The sequence below is a fragment of the Oncorhynchus tshawytscha genome, linkage group LG08 (assembly GCF_018296145.1).
Source record: "Oncorhynchus tshawytscha isolate Ot180627B linkage group LG08, Otsh_v2.0, whole genome shotgun sequence".
Taxonomy (NCBI): Eukaryota; Metazoa; Chordata; class Actinopteri; order Salmoniformes; family Salmonidae; genus Oncorhynchus; species Oncorhynchus tshawytscha.
This window is the reverse complement of record NC_056436.1, coordinates 67,605,549-67,622,633: the sequence shown is the minus strand read 5'-3', so window position 1 is coordinate 67,622,633 and position 17,085 is coordinate 67,605,549. Positions and strand designations below refer to the sequence as shown.

General features: G+C 42.1%; 1 protein-coding gene across 1 annotated transcript in view; it reads left to right on the top strand.

The window, feature by feature from the left end:
* Positions 1 to 10,154, top strand: part of LOC112256057 (peroxisome proliferator-activated receptor gamma coactivator 1-beta) — a 100,336-nt gene extending 90,182 nt beyond the window's left edge. Inside the window, exons 6-12 of the mRNA XM_024429009.2 lie at positions 27 to 72; positions 4,688 to 4,752; positions 5,755 to 6,337; positions 7,420 to 7,495; positions 7,919 to 8,037; positions 8,157 to 8,290; positions 8,460 to 10,154. Coding sequence (XP_024284777.1) covers positions 27 to 72; positions 4,688 to 4,752; positions 5,755 to 6,337; positions 7,420 to 7,495; positions 7,919 to 8,037; positions 8,157 to 8,290; positions 8,460 to 8,551 — 1,115 coding nt within the window. The 3' untranslated portion in view covers positions 8,552 to 10,154. The remainder of the gene's footprint in view (positions 1 to 26; positions 73 to 4,687; positions 4,753 to 5,754; positions 6,338 to 7,419; positions 7,496 to 7,918; positions 8,038 to 8,156; positions 8,291 to 8,459) is intronic.
* The last annotated feature ends 6,931 nt before the right edge of the window (positions 10,155 to 17,085 follow it).

Sequence of the window (17,085 nt, the reverse complement as noted above, 5' to 3'; positions counted from 1 at the left end):
TCTTTCTGTTGTTTTCCTTATTGCAGTGAAACGCAGCTGCCTCTGTCTGCCGCTGACTCCCATATCTACAGGGTTTGTTTTCGATACTATATTCCTAAACACTACAACACATACAGTTGAAGTCGGAAGATTACATACACCTTAGCCAAATACGTTGAAACTCAGTTTTTCACAATTCCTGACAATTAATCCTAGTTAATATTCCCTGTTTTAGGTCAGTTAGGATTGCCAATTTATTTTAAGAATGTGAAATGTCAGAATAATAGTAGAGATAATGATTTATTTCAGCTTTTAATTCTTTCATCACATTCCCAGTGGTTCAGAAGTTTACATGCACTCAATTAGTATTTGGTAGCATTGCCTTTAAATTGTTTAACTTGGGTCATACATTTCGGGTAGCCTTCCACAAGCTTCCCACAATAGGTTGGGTGAATTTTGTCCCATTCCTCTTGACAGTGCTAGTGTAACTGAGTCAGGTTTGTAGGCCTCCTTGCTCGCACACGCTTTTTCAGTTCTGCCCACAAATGTTCTATAGGATTGAGGTCAGAGCTTTGTGATGGCCACTCCAATACCTTGACTTTGTTGTCCTTTGGAAGTGTGCTTGGGGTCATTGTCCATTTGGAAGACCCATCTCCCTTGCTGAGCAGTCTTTCACGTTATGTCGATATAGGACTCGTTTTACTGTGGATATAGATACTTTTGTACCTGTTTCTTCCAGCATTTTCACAAGGTCCTTTGCTGTTGTTCTGGGATTGATTTGCACTTTTCACACCAAAGTACATTCATCTGCGTCTCCTTCCTGAGCAGTATGACGGCTGCTTGGTCCCATGGTGTTTATACTCGCGTACTATTGTTTGTACAGATGAACATGGTACCTTCAGGCATTTGGAAATTGCTCCCAAGGATGAACCAAACTTGTGGAGGTCCACAATTTTTTTCTGCCGTCTTGGCTGATTTCTTTTGATTTTCCCAAGGTAGGCCTCGAAATACATCCACAGGTACGGCTCCAATTGACTCAAATGATGTCAATTAGCCTATCAGAAGCTTCTAAAGCCATGACATCATTTTTTTTTAAATTCCAAGCTGTTTAAAGGCACAGTCAACTTAGTGTATGTAAACTTCTGACCCACTGGAATTGTGATATAGGGAATTATAAGTGAAATAATCTGTCTGTAAACAATTGTTGGAAAAATTACTTGTGTCATGCACAAAGTAGATGTCCTAACCGACTTGCCAAAACTATAGTTAGTTAACAAGAAATTTGTGGAGTGGAGTGAAAAACGAGTTTTAATGACTCCAACCTAAGTGTATGTAAACTTCTGACTTCAACTGTATACTGCTAGTCCATCTGTCCAGAGTCAAGCGATCACAAAGCTCTTTTTAATGTTCACTTCTGGAACTCTTCCATGTGTTGTTCTGTGGTTCTCAGAGAGTTTGTTGCTTCTTTGTAGACTCTGTAATATCTCAAAAGTACTCCCCAGAAGCCTTTCATGGTAACACAGATCGCAGATAGCCCTCAATAGGAGACGTAGCTTGTACTGTAATACCAATCACAGACGGCTGTAAAGAAAAACATGACAGGAAAAAGGGAATGCTCACATACGCAATGAAAATGTAATACAAATTCAAACATGAACCTTCGTAAACCCTACTAACCCCTCATAAACTCTACTAACCCCTCATAAACCCTACTAACCCCTCATAAACTCTACTAACCCCTCATAAACCCTACTAACCCCTCATAAACCCTACTAAACCCTCATAAACCCTACTAACCCCTCATAAACCCTACTAACCCCTCATAAACTCTACTAACCCCTCATAAACCCTACTAACCCCTCATAAACCCTACTAAACCCTCATAAACCCTACTAACCCTCATAAACCCTACTAACCCCTCATAAACCCTACTAAACCCTCATAAACCCTACTAACCCTCATAAACCCTACTAACCCCTCATAAACCCTACTAACCCTCATAAACCCTACTAACCCTCATAAACCCTACTAACCCCTCATAAACCCTACTAAACCCTCATAAACCCTACTAACCCTCATAAACCCTACTAACCCTCATAAACCCTACTAACCCCTCATAAACCCTACTAACCCTCATAAACCCTACTAAACCCTCATAAACCCTACTAACCCTCATAAACCCTACTAACCCCTCATAAACCCTACTAAACCCTCATAAACCCTACTAACCCCTCATAAACCCTACTAACCCCTCATAAACCCTACTAACCCTCATAAACCCTACTAACCCCCCTCATAAACCCTACTAACCCTCATAAACCCTACTAAACCCTCATAAACCCTACTAACCCCTCATAAACCCTACTAACCCCTCATAAACCCTACTAACCTCATAAACCCTACTAACCCTCATAAACCCTACTAAACCCTCATAAACCCTAAACCCCTCATAAACCCTACTAAACCCTCATAAACCCTACTAACCCCATAAACCCTACTAAACCCTACATAAACCCTCATAAAACCCTCATAAACCCTACTAACTAACCCTCATAAACCAACATAAACCCGCATAAACCCTCATAAACCCTACTAACCCCTCATAAACCCACATAAACCCTCATAAACCCACATAAACCCTCATAAACCCTACTAACCCTCATAAACACTACTAACACCTCATAAACCCTACTAAACCCTACTAAACCCTCATAAACCCTACTAACCCCTCATAAACCCACATAAACCCTCATAAACCCTACTAAACCCTCATAAACCCTACTAACCCCTCATAAACCATATTAACCCCTCATAAACCCTACTAAACCCTCATAAACCCTACTAACCCCTCATAAACCCTACTAAACCCTCATAAACCCTACTAACCCCTCATAAACCCTACTAACCCTCATAAACCATACTAACCCCTCATAAACCCTACTAAACCCTCATAAACCCACATAAACCCTACTAAACCCTACTAACCCCTCATAAACCCTACTAACCCCTCATAAACCCTACTAAACCCTCATAAACCCTACTAAACCCTCATAAACCCACATAAACCCTCATAAACCCTACTAAACCCTTATAAACCTACTAAACCCTCATAAACCCTACTAAACCCCTCATAAACCCTACTAAACCCTCATAAACCCTACTAACCCTCATAAACCCTACTAAACCCTCATAAACCCTACTAACCCTCATAAACCCTACTAACCCTCATAAACCAACATAAACCCGCATAAACCCTCATAAACCCTACTAACCCTCATAAACCCACATAAACCCTCATAAACCCACATAAACCCTCATAAACCCTACTAACCCTCATAAACACTACTAACACCTCATAAACCCTACTAAACCCTACTAAACCCTCATAAACCCTACTAACCCTCATAAACCCACATAAACCCTCATAAACCCTACTAAACCCTCATAAACCCTACTAACCCTCATAAACCATATTAACCCCTCATAAACCCTACTAAACCCTCATAAACCCTACTAACCCTCATAAACCCTACTAAACCCTCATAAACCCTACTAACCCTCATAAACCCTACTAACCCCTCATAAACCTACTAACCCCTCATAAACCCTACTAAACCCTCATAAACCCTACTAACCCCTCATAAACCCTACTAAACCCTCATAAACCCACATAAACCCTACTAAACCCTACTAACCCCTCATAAACCCTACTAACCCCTCATAAACCCTACTAAACCCTCATAAACCCTACTAAACCCTCATAAACCCACATAAACCCTCATAAACCCTACTAAACCCTTATAAACCATACTAAACCCTCATAAACCATACTAAACCCTCATAAACCCTACTAAACCCTCATAAACCATACTAAACCCTCATAAACCATACTAAATCCTACTAACCCCTCATAAACCCTACTAAACCCTCATAAACCCCACTAACCTCTCATAAACCCTACTAAACCCCCATAAACCCTACTAAACCCTCATAAAACCTACTAACCCCTCATAAACCCTCCTAAACCCTCATAAACCCCACTAACCTCATAAACCCTACTAAACCCTCATAAAACCTACTAACCTCTCATAAACCCTACTAACCCCTCATAAACCCCACTAACCTCTCATAAACCCTACTAAACCCTCATAAAACCTACTAACCTCTCATAAACCCTACTAAACCCTCATAAAACCTACTAACCCCTCATAAACTCTCATAAACCCCACTAACCTCTCATAAACCCTCATAAACCCCACTAACCTCTCATAAACCCCACTAACCTCTCATAAACCCTACTAAACCCTCATAAACAATACTAAACCCTCAAACTATACTAAACCCTCATAAACCCTACTAAACCCTCATACACCCTACTAAACCTCATAAACCCTACCAAACCATCATAAATCCACTAAACCCTCATGAACCATATTAAACCCGCATAGCACCTTAAGAAATCCTAAAGAAACATCAATTCAGCACTCAGCTGAATTTGTCCCCCCTCCAATCCCCTCTACCCCAACTCCCACACCCCTTTCCCTGGCCTTGATGATGACTCTGTAATCTTTCTCTCTCTCTCTCTCTCTCTCTCTCTCTCTCTCTCTCTCTCTCTCAATTCAATGAAAGTAAATCTCTCTCTCTCTCTCTGTCTCCCTCTCTCAATTCAATGAAAGTAAATCTCTCTCTCTCTCATCCCCATGATCAGAGATACCCAGTATGCCAACAAGCCATTTGAGCAGACTCTCAGCGTGGACCTGTGTGGCACAGCAGGTAATGTTGGGGCTTTGAGTCAGTGGTGATCATTGTGACGTCTTTTATACCTTGACTTCATGAGACTGGATGGGGGCAGGAGTTTGGATGTATATCCTATTGTGTCTGTCAGAAGTAGCATAGTACTGTAACATAATGCACTGTAGACCAGTGTATCTAGTGTAGATATAGTACTGTAACATAATGTACTGTAGACCAGTGTATCTAGTGTACATATAGTACTGTAACATAATGTACTGTAGATATAGTACAGTTACATAATGTACTATAGACCAGTGTATCTGGTATAAATATAGTACTGTAACATAATGTACTGTAGACTGTAGATATAGTACTGTAACACAATGTACTGTAGATATAGTACTGTAACATAATGTACTGTAGACTGTAGATATAGTACTGTAACATAATGTACTGTAGACTGTAGATATAGTACTGTAACATAATGTACTGTAACATAATGTACTATAGAGATAGTGTGGCTAACAGCTTAGTAGTAGAGTGGTAGAGGAGAGGGAAAATGTATTTGTATTGTGTTGGAAAGAGCATGACTTCACTCTATTCCTGGGTAAATGTCATCTTGGGTAAATGTCATTTGCTTCCATAGCTACTTGGGTACAGTGCAAACAGATATTACAATGCAGTGACTGCCACTGATATCGTCCTCATAAGCCATTACATTCAACAATTGAAAGTCAAATATTGGGGTCAAAAGGAGATTGTGTGCCTGCCTTGTGCCATAACAAAGATGCTGTGTTACTGTAATGTTTACGATGTAACAGCATCAAAGCAATTTGTTCTATTAGGAAAGCCATTGAAAGACAGCTATTCTGCAATGTCGCTGTCATAATCAGACAGTTACTCAGTTCAGTAACAGATAGTACAACCAGTAACAGTTGATCATTAACATTCACTGTCTGTGAATCGTTGATGTTTCTCTGATGTTAACCCATCAGAGCTGTTTGAAACAACATGACTTATGAGAGTGGCGTGTGTTTTCAGGCCTCACCCCTCCCACCACCCCCCCTCACAAGCCTGTGGAGGATGAGCTGTTCAAGCCTGAGGGGAAAGGAGAGTCCCCCCCGAAGGGTTCATGGCTCTCCCGGGCCAACTCCCGCAAGTTCCCCGAGCAGACCGAACTCTACGCTCAGCTCCGCAAGATGGGCCAGGCCAGCGATGCAGATCCCAAAGTCCACCAGACGTTCGGAGACCACGACTACTGCCTGCTGAGCCTGGGGGAGCGTCGGAAGAGAACCGCCGCCATGCTGTCCCACTCTCTGTTCGGACGCTCTTCTTCTGAAGGGCCAGAGCCTAAGGGGGAAAAGGCGCTGGGGGGCGAGAGGCATGGACATCAGCGTGAAGACAAACTCTTCTCCAAGGTACCAGAGTTCCTGAGTAATGGTACCAGGGCTGACAGCAAGGGGGACGGACGGAGGGCGACCGCGGCATCACCCCAATCAGGATCGCCCCATGCTAAGTCAGATGAAGAGGGGGAGCGCTCCTCCCTCTGCTCCCGCTCTCCCTCCCCCATCCTCCACTCCAGCTTCTGCCAGCCCCACTCCCCTAGCAGTAAGCCTGACATCAGGTGAGAATATAAGCCAAAGATATAAGGATTTACATTAGTAAAATATGTCTAGTGAGATCTATCTCTCTTCAATATCAGATTTGCAACTTTTCTGTTTACACTAGTCTTGGATGTGGTGTGGCCCAAGCCACATTTCTGCCTCGTGTGTGTGTATGTGTGTGTGTGTGTGTGTGTGTGTGTGTATCTATTAGCATACCGTAAATACCATAGTATATAGACAAACCAAATAGAAATAGCAATTCAAACTATACAGGAGCTTCTCATATCAACCATATTGCACATAGTGTTGCACACTTGATTAATGCAATGATTCACAAATGTGAGGATATTTTAAGCCTTTAATTTTCAATTTGGCTAACAGTAAAAATGCTGTCTACTGGTATTAAGGTTATTCCTGCAGGGACATGTGGGACATGCATGTGGTAGATGTCTACCTCTGGAGGTAGTGTGGGAGACATCTCTTAAATGTCCATTGCATCTGCTTTGCCTCAATATCAAATCATTTCTGGGTAACAATTAAGAGCCTTACTGTGATTATTTTCAATTAAAATTGTAAAAAATAAACGAAAATAGCTTCTTAGCAAAGAACAATTTCTCAAGCAATAATTACTAGGAGTGGGGAGGGGAAAACTGAAAGCGATCTGTTATTGGCAGATAGGTTTGGAACTCTGTTTCTTATTGGTCTATAAACTATTTTACCAACTGGTGATGTCACCAGGCAGGCCAAAACTCCATCCCATCAAAACAGGCTGAAATTTCAGGCAGTCTTTTCAAACAGCTCTTACTCTAAAAGGGCATTATCACCACTTTCACAGTATTATTCCAACCTCATAGTGTAGAATATATATATAAAACACAGGAAAATAAAGTGTTTGACTGCACTGGGCCTTTAAAGAGAGATTTGAATTTAGATCAGACTCTTTACCTAGTTTGAGTCATCAAAATAGTGTTGTGTAAAGAGTCCCTGATCATTCTGATTAGCAGTCAGCCAGGAGTCCTGTGGCTCTTCTCATTGTTATGTGACTCAGGTTCTTCCATTCGCTCCTGTCTAATATCTCTGCCTTGTGTCTCTCCCTCCTCAGCTGCGAGAACTCTGAGACGTGCCACGGAGACAAGCAGGGGAACAAAATCTCCAAGTCTGGGATTCAAATTGACGAGGTAACATCAGTTATTCCATTATGAGTTTTGACAAAGTCATACAACCCTGTTATGTACACTGAATAAACATGTAAATGCCACATGTAAAGTGTTGGTCCCATGTTTACATGAGCTGAAATATAAGATCTCAGAAATGTCCCATACACACAAAAAGCTTATTTCTCTAAAATGTTGTGCTCAAATGTGTTTACATCCCTGTTAGTGAGCATTTCTCCTTTTCCAAGATAATCTATATGTGGCATAGCGAGAAGCTGATTAAACAGCATGATCATTGCACAGGTCTACCTTATTTTGGGGACAATAAAAGGCCACTCTAAAATGTGCACCCCAAGTTTTTGAACAGTAGTGTATGTGTGAAGTAGGGGTGCTTTGCCACTGCAGCAAGTGTCTTGTTCTGACGGTTACCATGGTGTCGTTGCCTAGGACAACTGCCAAGTGTTCTACATTCACAACCTGCCGAGCAGCGTCACACAAATTATGCTGCGCAAACGCTTCGAGGCCTTTGGCGACCCAGAGGACTGCAAAGTCATCACCAAAAACGAGTAGGTCCTTTTTATCTGCCTGTCTGCCTGGCCTGTCTGCCTGCCTGGCCTGTCTGCCTATCTGCCTGCCTGGCCTGTCTGCCTGAAACGCATCTTTCTGTCTTTGTGTGTGTCCATAGGGAGCGCTGTGGAGTCATCAAGTTTCGTCAAGCGCCCAGTGGCCAGCAGATCCAGAAGCACAGACGAGAGCCGCTCTTCCAGAACAGAGGGGGTGGCATGCACAGGCTCAGCAGGAAGAGATACATTGATCTGGGTATGCAGAGATACAGTCACAACATGAATGTAAAATGTTAAGGAGTGTGAACTGTTGGCAGTGCTAAGATACTTCATGTGTAGTATCTATTTCTCTCTCTCTGTAACATTGATGTAATGGAGTTGGATGTAGCCATGATGCCTGTTCTAACAGAGGTTTTTCTGTCCAGACGAAGCGGGTCCAGGGCCAGTAAAGAGCAAGTATGACGCCCTGGACTTTGACACCCTGCTGAAAGAGGCCCAGAAGAGCCTGCATCGCTGACGGGGACTCGGCTGGCCTCGCCTTAGAACCCCCAGACTTGCCTCAGTACCTCAACCAAGGCACCTCGTCATGTTTACATTTTTAACATTGAAATAAGAAACGGACCTTGTCTCTTTTGACTGAGGATACTACCGAGGAAGCTAGCGGGGGTTGGAGGGATGGAGGGAAAAGCAACCAAACAACATAGAAACTCTCTGAACAAAAGCTGCTTCCTGTCTGTGTTCATGACTTATTCGTGACTCGTTCTCGCACCATTGGGAGTGGGCGTGCAGGCGGGCGAGACCTTTGTAGCAAACGTTTCTCCCTCCGTTGGTCATTGTGGTGTGTGTGTGTGTGTCTGCGTGTGTGTCGTTTTTTTGTACCCCCTTGGTCACTACTGGTGCAACTGCAAGCTCAGCTGTATTGGCCGTTACGTCGTACAGTATATAACGAGCCTGCTCTATATTAGCAAACTTGTGGATGTTAAAACTATGTGTGTTATGACATAAAATACAATAGCAGAAAAATAATTTTAATAACTTAAGAGTTTACAAATCGAAAATGAAAAGAAAAAAATCTTGTTTTATGTCATTTTAGTGCTTCCTTATTTTAATCTATGCACTCTTAACGAGGTAATACTGTTTATTCTCTCGACTTGTTCCCCCTACTCTGCCTGCTTTACTCTGAAGGTTCCCACTGCTGAAGAGATAGACAACCTGCTAACAGGTTTTCCAAACTCGGTCCTGGGCCCCCCCTGGGTACACATCTAGTTTTTTGCCCCTAGCACTACACAGCTGATTCAAATAACCAACTCATCTCAGCTTTGATTATTTGAATTATCTGTGTAGTGCTAGGGCAAAACCCAAAACGTGCACCCAGGGGGGACCAGGATTGAGTTTGGGAAACGCTGCGCTAACGCTAATCTAGGATGGCAGTCACTTCCTCTCCTGCCAACACATAAATGGGGTTATGACAACCAATGCTATTATGTCATAAAGTAAAGTTCAAGGCATATTTACCCTATGAAAACGCACTCACCCTCTGAAGAAAATCACTAAATCCATCTTTGTACTGTTGGAACATGTGACTCAGTCAGTAAGTCAACTTATTCAAGCACAGAGTAGAATCAGACATTTACTACAAGTTCCAGATATACACTAAACTTTAGTAATGGAATGTACACCTGAATGATCTGAATGTAGAGCCCCTGCCTGAATCCAAATGATTATTATTAGGATTATTGTTATTATATGAATCCAAGCCTCTGTATTCTTTAATAGAGCTCTAATGCAGCCTGTGTCTTTTGTGATGCAGCCAGCAGTGTAGCTGAGGGAGAGCGAGTCCGAGGCTCACCGTACAGGGGAACTACCTCTGTATCTGATGATGGTAGAGGTAATACTACCATTAACACCTGAGAGAGAGGGGTGGTGGGATATCAACCCTGTTGAAGTTTGTTGAAATTTCCCAGAGGTATGGATGGTACTACATCAGTCAAGCACGTCAACCCCATTTGCTCTCCTTCCCCCTTTCCCTCTCCTTCCCTCTTACCTTTCCTTCCTTCCCTCTCCTCCCCTCTCCTTCCCTTTCCCTCTCCTTCCCTCTTCTCCCTCTTTCCGTCTCTTTCCTCTCCTTCCCTCTTTCCTCTCCTTTCCTCTTCCCTCTCCCTTCCCTCTCCTTCCCTCTTTCCTCTCCTTTCCTCTTCCCTCTCCTTCCCTCTTCCCTCTCCCTTCCATCTCCTTCCCTCTTCTCTCTCCTTCCCTCTCTTTCCCTCTCCTTCCCTCTTCTCTCTCTTTCCGTCTCTTTCCTCTCCTTCCCTCTTTCCTCTCCTTCCCTCTCTTTCCCTCTTCCCTCTACTTCCCTCTTCCCTCTCCTTCCCTATTCCCTCTCCTTCCCTATTCCCTCTCCTTCCCTCTACTTCCCTCTTCCCTCTCCTTCGCTCTCCTTCCCTCTCTTTCCGTCTCTTTCCCTGTTCCCTCTCTTTCCCTCTTCCCTCTACTTCCCTCTTCCCTCTCTTTCCCTCTTCCCTCTACTTCCCTCTCCTTCCCTCTTCCCTCTACTTCCCTCTCTTTCCCTCTTCCCTCTACTTCCCTCTTCCCTCTCTTTCCCTCTTCCCTCTACTTCCCTCTTCCCTCTACTTCCCTCTACTTCCCTCTTCCCTCTACTTCCCTCTCCTTCCCTCTTCCCTCTACTTCCCTCTTCCCTCTACTTCCCTATTCCCTCTCCTCCCCTCTTCCCTTTCCTTCCCTCTTCTTCTCTGGTTCTCTCTCCCACTTTTTACTCTCTATCTTCCTTCTACTCTGAAACACTTGTTTACTTCTCCCAAGCTCTCTGATAGGTGAAGGAGGTCAGCTTGGTTTCCCCGCTAAATCTCCCACTTCTCGCCTCGTGGCTAAAAACTCAAAATAGATTGTGTGTCAGTTTTTAGAGTCAGTCTCGACCGTGTATCCAATGTGTACCTGAGTGAGTCTTCTGTCTGTGTCTCGTGTTTGGGTGAGCGCTGCCATCGCTGGGGATCCCAGGGGGACCCATGGCCCTCTGGTGTGCTGGGAGACTGAAGACCTCTTCTCTCCCCCTCTTTTTCTTGTTTTCTTAAAGGACCAGGTCCCCCTGTCCTCTGGTCCCTCAATACTGTGCAGCCTTTCTGTGTGTGGGCATGGGGCCTCGTGCTGCCCCAGCCTTGGCAAACCCCCTTTCCTTTTTTTCTAAGGTTTTATCCCTGTCTCTCTCTACCCCACATTTATCTAATCTCCTCCTCTTTACCACATGAAGCTGAATGTTTACATCACTGAATTCTCCTTCCACTTTATTAGAGCGCACACTAAGTACAAAGACGCCTTATATTAGAGAGTATCCTATCAGGATATGCCTTCTTGGCTTACCCTAGAAGGTGTACTGAATTTTTTTCAAATGTCAATTTAGTGCTATATATACTGATTGAGAAATGAGTTGTCATCTGAAAACCCCCTTACTAATCAAAAGAAAAAAATCTGAAAGAGTATTTGTGCTTAGTATGTATACTACTAAACAGTGAGAGAATGTGCAGGTTTACACAATACAATATATATGATATAATATGTGTATATATGATATAGTATGTGTATATATAATATGTGTATATAGCACTATGTCTAGTGTAAACATGACATGTGTCGTTGTGTCTATACAGCGTGCATTATAAAGGTGGTGGGTCACGATCGCAAATCAGACTGGCAAGAATCAACTGTTTTAGGATGCAAGGTTGAACAATACAGGGAGTCATTTATGCTGAAGTGACTTGACTCAAGGCAAACACTGTTGTATAATGTTATCCCTTTAGATATGCTAAGGTTTTATTTGTTTTATTTTTTATGACAAAATATTTTTGATGATTTTTCTTTTTTTTAACGCAATTGAGATGCAATACATATATCTATGGGATTGGAAGGGGTTATTTCAGTGGTTGGTTGTTAAAATATGACAGGAATTGGAAGGGGTTATTTCAGTGGTTGGTTGTTAAAATATGACTGGGGCAATCCTTGAAAACAGATCCTGTAAATTGACAAATAATAACAATGTGGTCAGTAATTGTTGACATCCAAAAAGTAATGAATCAAAACATCAGAACATGAAAAAAGCCCCAAATAGCGAAATATCTATTCACAACTTATCATGAAGGGAACTCTATCTATTACACATGTTGTTGGGACACAGGTCGTTCAACATGTTGAATTTCAGTGGACACTTAATAATTGGTAACTTGTGAACATGTAAAACTCATTTTGGAGAGGGGGAAAGAAAGTCCATGTGCGTTTAGCCCCTTTTGTATTTTCGGAATACTTGATGCCAGCAGTGTGCTTCCATCAGTAGAACTGAATGACAGCAAACAGCCGATTCTCACGAAGAGAGCCTTAAAACAATAGGGAACAGCTGAATCTATCACTGTTATTACTGCTCTAGCTCCTTTCAAATCCAATGTGTTTTATTCCTTACTGAAGTAATTCAAACTTTTTTCAATACATACAGCCATATTATAAAAGATACAGTGCATTCGGAAAGTATTCAGACCCCTTCCCCTTTTCCACATTTTGTTACGTTACAGCCTTATTCCAAAATGGATTAAATAAATAAAAAATCCTCACCAATCTACACACAATAGCCCATAATTAAAGCAAAAACAGATTTCTAAAAAATGTTGCAAATGTATTTTTAATTTAAAAAATACAAAAAATCAGAAATATTTGTATTTTATTAACCTAAGTATTCAAACCCTTTGCTATGAGACTCGAAATTGAGCTCAGGTGCATCTTGTTTCCATTGATCATCCTTGAGATGTTTATACAACTTGACTGGAGTCCACCTGTGGTCAATTCAATTGATTGGACATGATTTGGAAAGGCACACCTGTCTATATAAGGTCCCACAGTTGACAGTGCATGTCAGAGTAAAAAAACCAAGCCATGAGGTTGGACGAATTGTCCATAGAGCACCGAGACAGGATTGTGTCGAAGCACAGATCTGGAAAAGGGTAGCAAAAAATGTCTACAGCATCGAAGGTCCACAAAAACACAGTGGCCTCCGTCATTCTTAAATGGAAGAAGTTGGGAAGACTCTTCCTACATCTGGCCGCTAGGCCAAACTGAGCAATCGGTGGAGAAGGGCCTTGTTCAAGGAGGTGACCAAGAGCCCGATGGTTACTCTGACAGAGCTCCAGAGTTCCTCTGTGGAAATAGGAGAACTTTCCAAATGGACAACCATCTCTGCAGCACCCCACCAATCAGGCCTTTATGGTAGAGTGGCCAGATGGAAGCCACTCCTCAGTAAAAGGCACATGACAGCCCGCTTGGAGTTTACCAAAAGGCACCTAAAGGACTCTCAGATCATGAGAAACAAGATTGTCTGGTCTGATGAAACCAAGATTGAACTCTTTGGCCTGAATGCCAAGCGTCTGGAGGAAACCTGGCACCATCCCTATGGTGAAGCATGGTGGTGGCAGCATTATGCTGTGGGGATGTTTTCAATGGCATGGGCTGGGAGACTAGTTGAAGGAAATATGAACAGAGCAAAGTACAGAGAGATCCTTGATGAAAACCTGCTCCAGAGCTGGGGAAAAGGTTCACCTTCCAACAGGACAACAACACTAAGCACACAGCCAACACAATGCAGTAGTGGCTTTGGGACAAGTCTCTGAATGTCCTGAGCGGCCCAGCCAGAGCCCGGACTTGAACCCGATCAAACATCTCTGGAGAGACCTGAAAATAGCTGTGCAGCAACGCTCCCCATCCAACCTGACAGAGCTTGAGAGGATCTGCAGAGAAGAATGGGAGAAACTCCCAAAATACAGGTGTGCAAAGCTTGTAGCGTCATACCCAAGAAGACTCAAGGCTGTTATCGCTGCCAAAGGTGCTTCAACAAGGTGCTGATTAAAGGGTCTGAATACTTATATAAATGTATTATTATTTTTATTTTTTGTGCTAAAATGTCCAACTGTTTTTGCTTTGACATTATGGGGTATTGTGAGTAGATTGATGAGAAAGAAAATGATTTAATTCATTTTAGAATAAGGCTGTAACATAAAATGTAGAGAAAAGGGAAGTTCTGAATACTTTCTGAATTTACTGTATATACATATGAATATATATTTGTGTTTGTGTAGATATTTAGATGATTATATACTTTCTTATTGAAAACTTTGATGTTGACCATTTTCCTCAGTGTTTCAGAGCACTTCGACACATTTCAACAACTAGCCTGCTATCCGTCTAGGATTTGTTAGATTGAGAGATGATCCAAATTGAACTCCTTCCAAAGGGAACCTTCATCAGAACAGAATGCAATACTTTCTTCCCAATCTTCATTTCAGAAAATAGCAAGAAATAAACTTGAGGCAAATTGACCTCTTCCTAGGTTTTGGCCTTTCTAGGAAGTTTTTCCTAGCCAACGTGCTTCAACACCTGCATTGCTTGCTGTTTGGGGTTTTAGGCTGGGTTTCTGTACAGCACTTTGAGATATCAAAGCTGGGCTATATGAATACATTTGATTTGATTGACCAAAAACTATATTTGATGTTGGCTTGAAATTTAATTTGGAGTACCTCGTCAGGTTGATTTTCTAAATGTCATATGTCCAACGACATGGCCCACACAAATACACGATATATACAAAAGTATGTGGACAATCCTTCAATTTAGTAGATTCGGCTATTTCAGCCGCACCCGTTGCTGACAGGTGTATAAAATCAAGCACACAGCCATGCGATCTCCATAGACAAACATTGGCAGTAGAAGGGCCTTACTGAAGAGCTCAGTTACTTTCAATGTGGCACCATCATAGGATGTCATCTTTCCAACCAGTCAGTTTGTCATATGTCTGCCCTGCTAGAGCTGCCCTGGTCAACTGTAAGTGCTGTTATTGTGAAGTGGAAACGTCTAGGACCAACAACGGCTCAGCCGCTAAGTGGTAGGCTACACAAGCTCACAGAACGTGACAGCCGAGTGCTGAAGTGCGTAGCGCGCAAAAATTGTCCTCGTTTGCAACACTCACTACCAAGTTCCAAACCTTCTCTGGAAGCAACGTCAGCACAATAATAGCTGACTATTTGTCGGGAGCTTCATGAAATGGGTTTCCATGGCCGAGCAGCTGCACACAAGCCTAAGATACGCAATGCTAAGCGACGACGGACAAATCTGGGTTTGGCGGATACCAGGAGAACGCTACCTGCCCCAATGCATAGTACCAACTGTAAAGTTTGGTGGCGGAGGAATAATGGTCTGTGGCTGTTTTTCATGGTTCTAGCTAGAACCCTTAGTTCCAGTGAAGGGAAAGCTTAAGGCTACAGCATACAATGATATTATAGACGATTTTGTGCTTCCAACTTTGTGGCAACAGTTTGGGGAAGGCCTTTTCCTGTTTCAGCATGACAATGCCCCACTGTTGAGATCAGTGTGGAGGAACTTTACTGGCTTGTACAGAGCCCTGACCTCAACCCCATCGAATACCTTTGGGATGATTTGGAACGCGTATGCGAGCCCGGCCTAATCGCCCAACATCAGTGCCCAACCTCACTAATGCTCTTGTGGCTGAATGGAAGCAAGTTCCAACATCTAGTGGAAAGCATTCCCAGAATAGTGGAGGCTGTTATAGCAGCAAAGGGAGGACCAACTCCATATTAATACCCATGATTTTGGAATGAGATGTTCGATGAACAGGTGTCCACATACTTTTGGTGATGTAGTGTACATATTTCAGTTTTGACATTTCATTTAATTTGAAAATATTGTGTCTTTAAACTCCCCACCACGTTAATAAAACGCCCTATGGACAGAAAGTGCTTGCCATACTGGTCCTATATAGGCCATTGAATCACCACGGATCACTGTATTCTGGATGTAAATGATTGTGTCTGCACTACTACTAGTCATGTGTATCAATGTTTTTTTGTATCTTAGGCAGACAGATGGGAACGTGATGTAAATGGTTACTTCGGGTGCTGCAAACTGTCACAATCTAGCTAGCTGTGTGTGGGTCTTTGGTGGAAGAAAAACAGACAGAAAAGGGCACACATTGTTTGTTGTGTGTTTTTATTTTTTATTTCTAGTTATTTTTGTTCTATTTACATCTAATGACTATAAAAATCATTTTTTAACTTAGTTTTTGGTATATGGTAAATACTAGTAAGATTTTATATTTTTACATATGTTTGTTGTACTTTGCGTTTATTCTTTTCTATTTATACGCCACTTAGTTTGGATGTCTTTTTCTGTTTTGTGTGATTTCCTATTTGTTGAGAATGTAGAGACAAAATGCATTTCAGTATTTTTGAATTGTTAAAATCTAGTTTCATAGATACATTTATCTATAGGGGAAATTATCTGATGTTATAAATTATATTTTAATTCATGTAAATAGACTATGGCTTCCTTTTAAACTGAATACATTTCTCTTCAGAGATTGTTTACATTATTAAACTGTAGAAATGTTACTCATATACTGTAAAAAGTACATATTCATTGATTTGCCTCCCAAAAATAAAATCCTAATGAACAACGTCAAGGTTTGGACATGACATTACATGAGTTGTGCATTCATTGATGTGTCAATGGTTGAGACGGTGTTCATGTAGTACATGGAGCGAAGGAGGTCTTAACAGGTCAACTTTCGCTGTGGCACTATGATGTGGTGTTACAGTACACCACAAGAATGAGACATCACACAACATCAGTAGTTCAACTAGTTTAATATCTTCATCTTTCTTTCTGTGGCGCATATTCAGAACGTATACATGCAGTGCCTGACTTTGTAGCAGGGCTCCATACTAGGCTGCACATTCTGACCTACAGTAGTCAGTAATGACAACACATGAAAGCAAGAAAAGGGTATTTCTCTATTGAAAGGCTTATACAGCAAAGCAATATCAACCTTTTCCCACTGATTTTTACAAAGAGAAACATCACATCTGACACAAGCATATTTGGTATGATTCTATAATTTGTTGTTTTGATGCAGTGGTTTGGGAGAGGGGGGGGGGTCGCTTAGTGTATAGTGTCTGTGTCCTCAGTTATCCTTGCTAAGGGGACGTA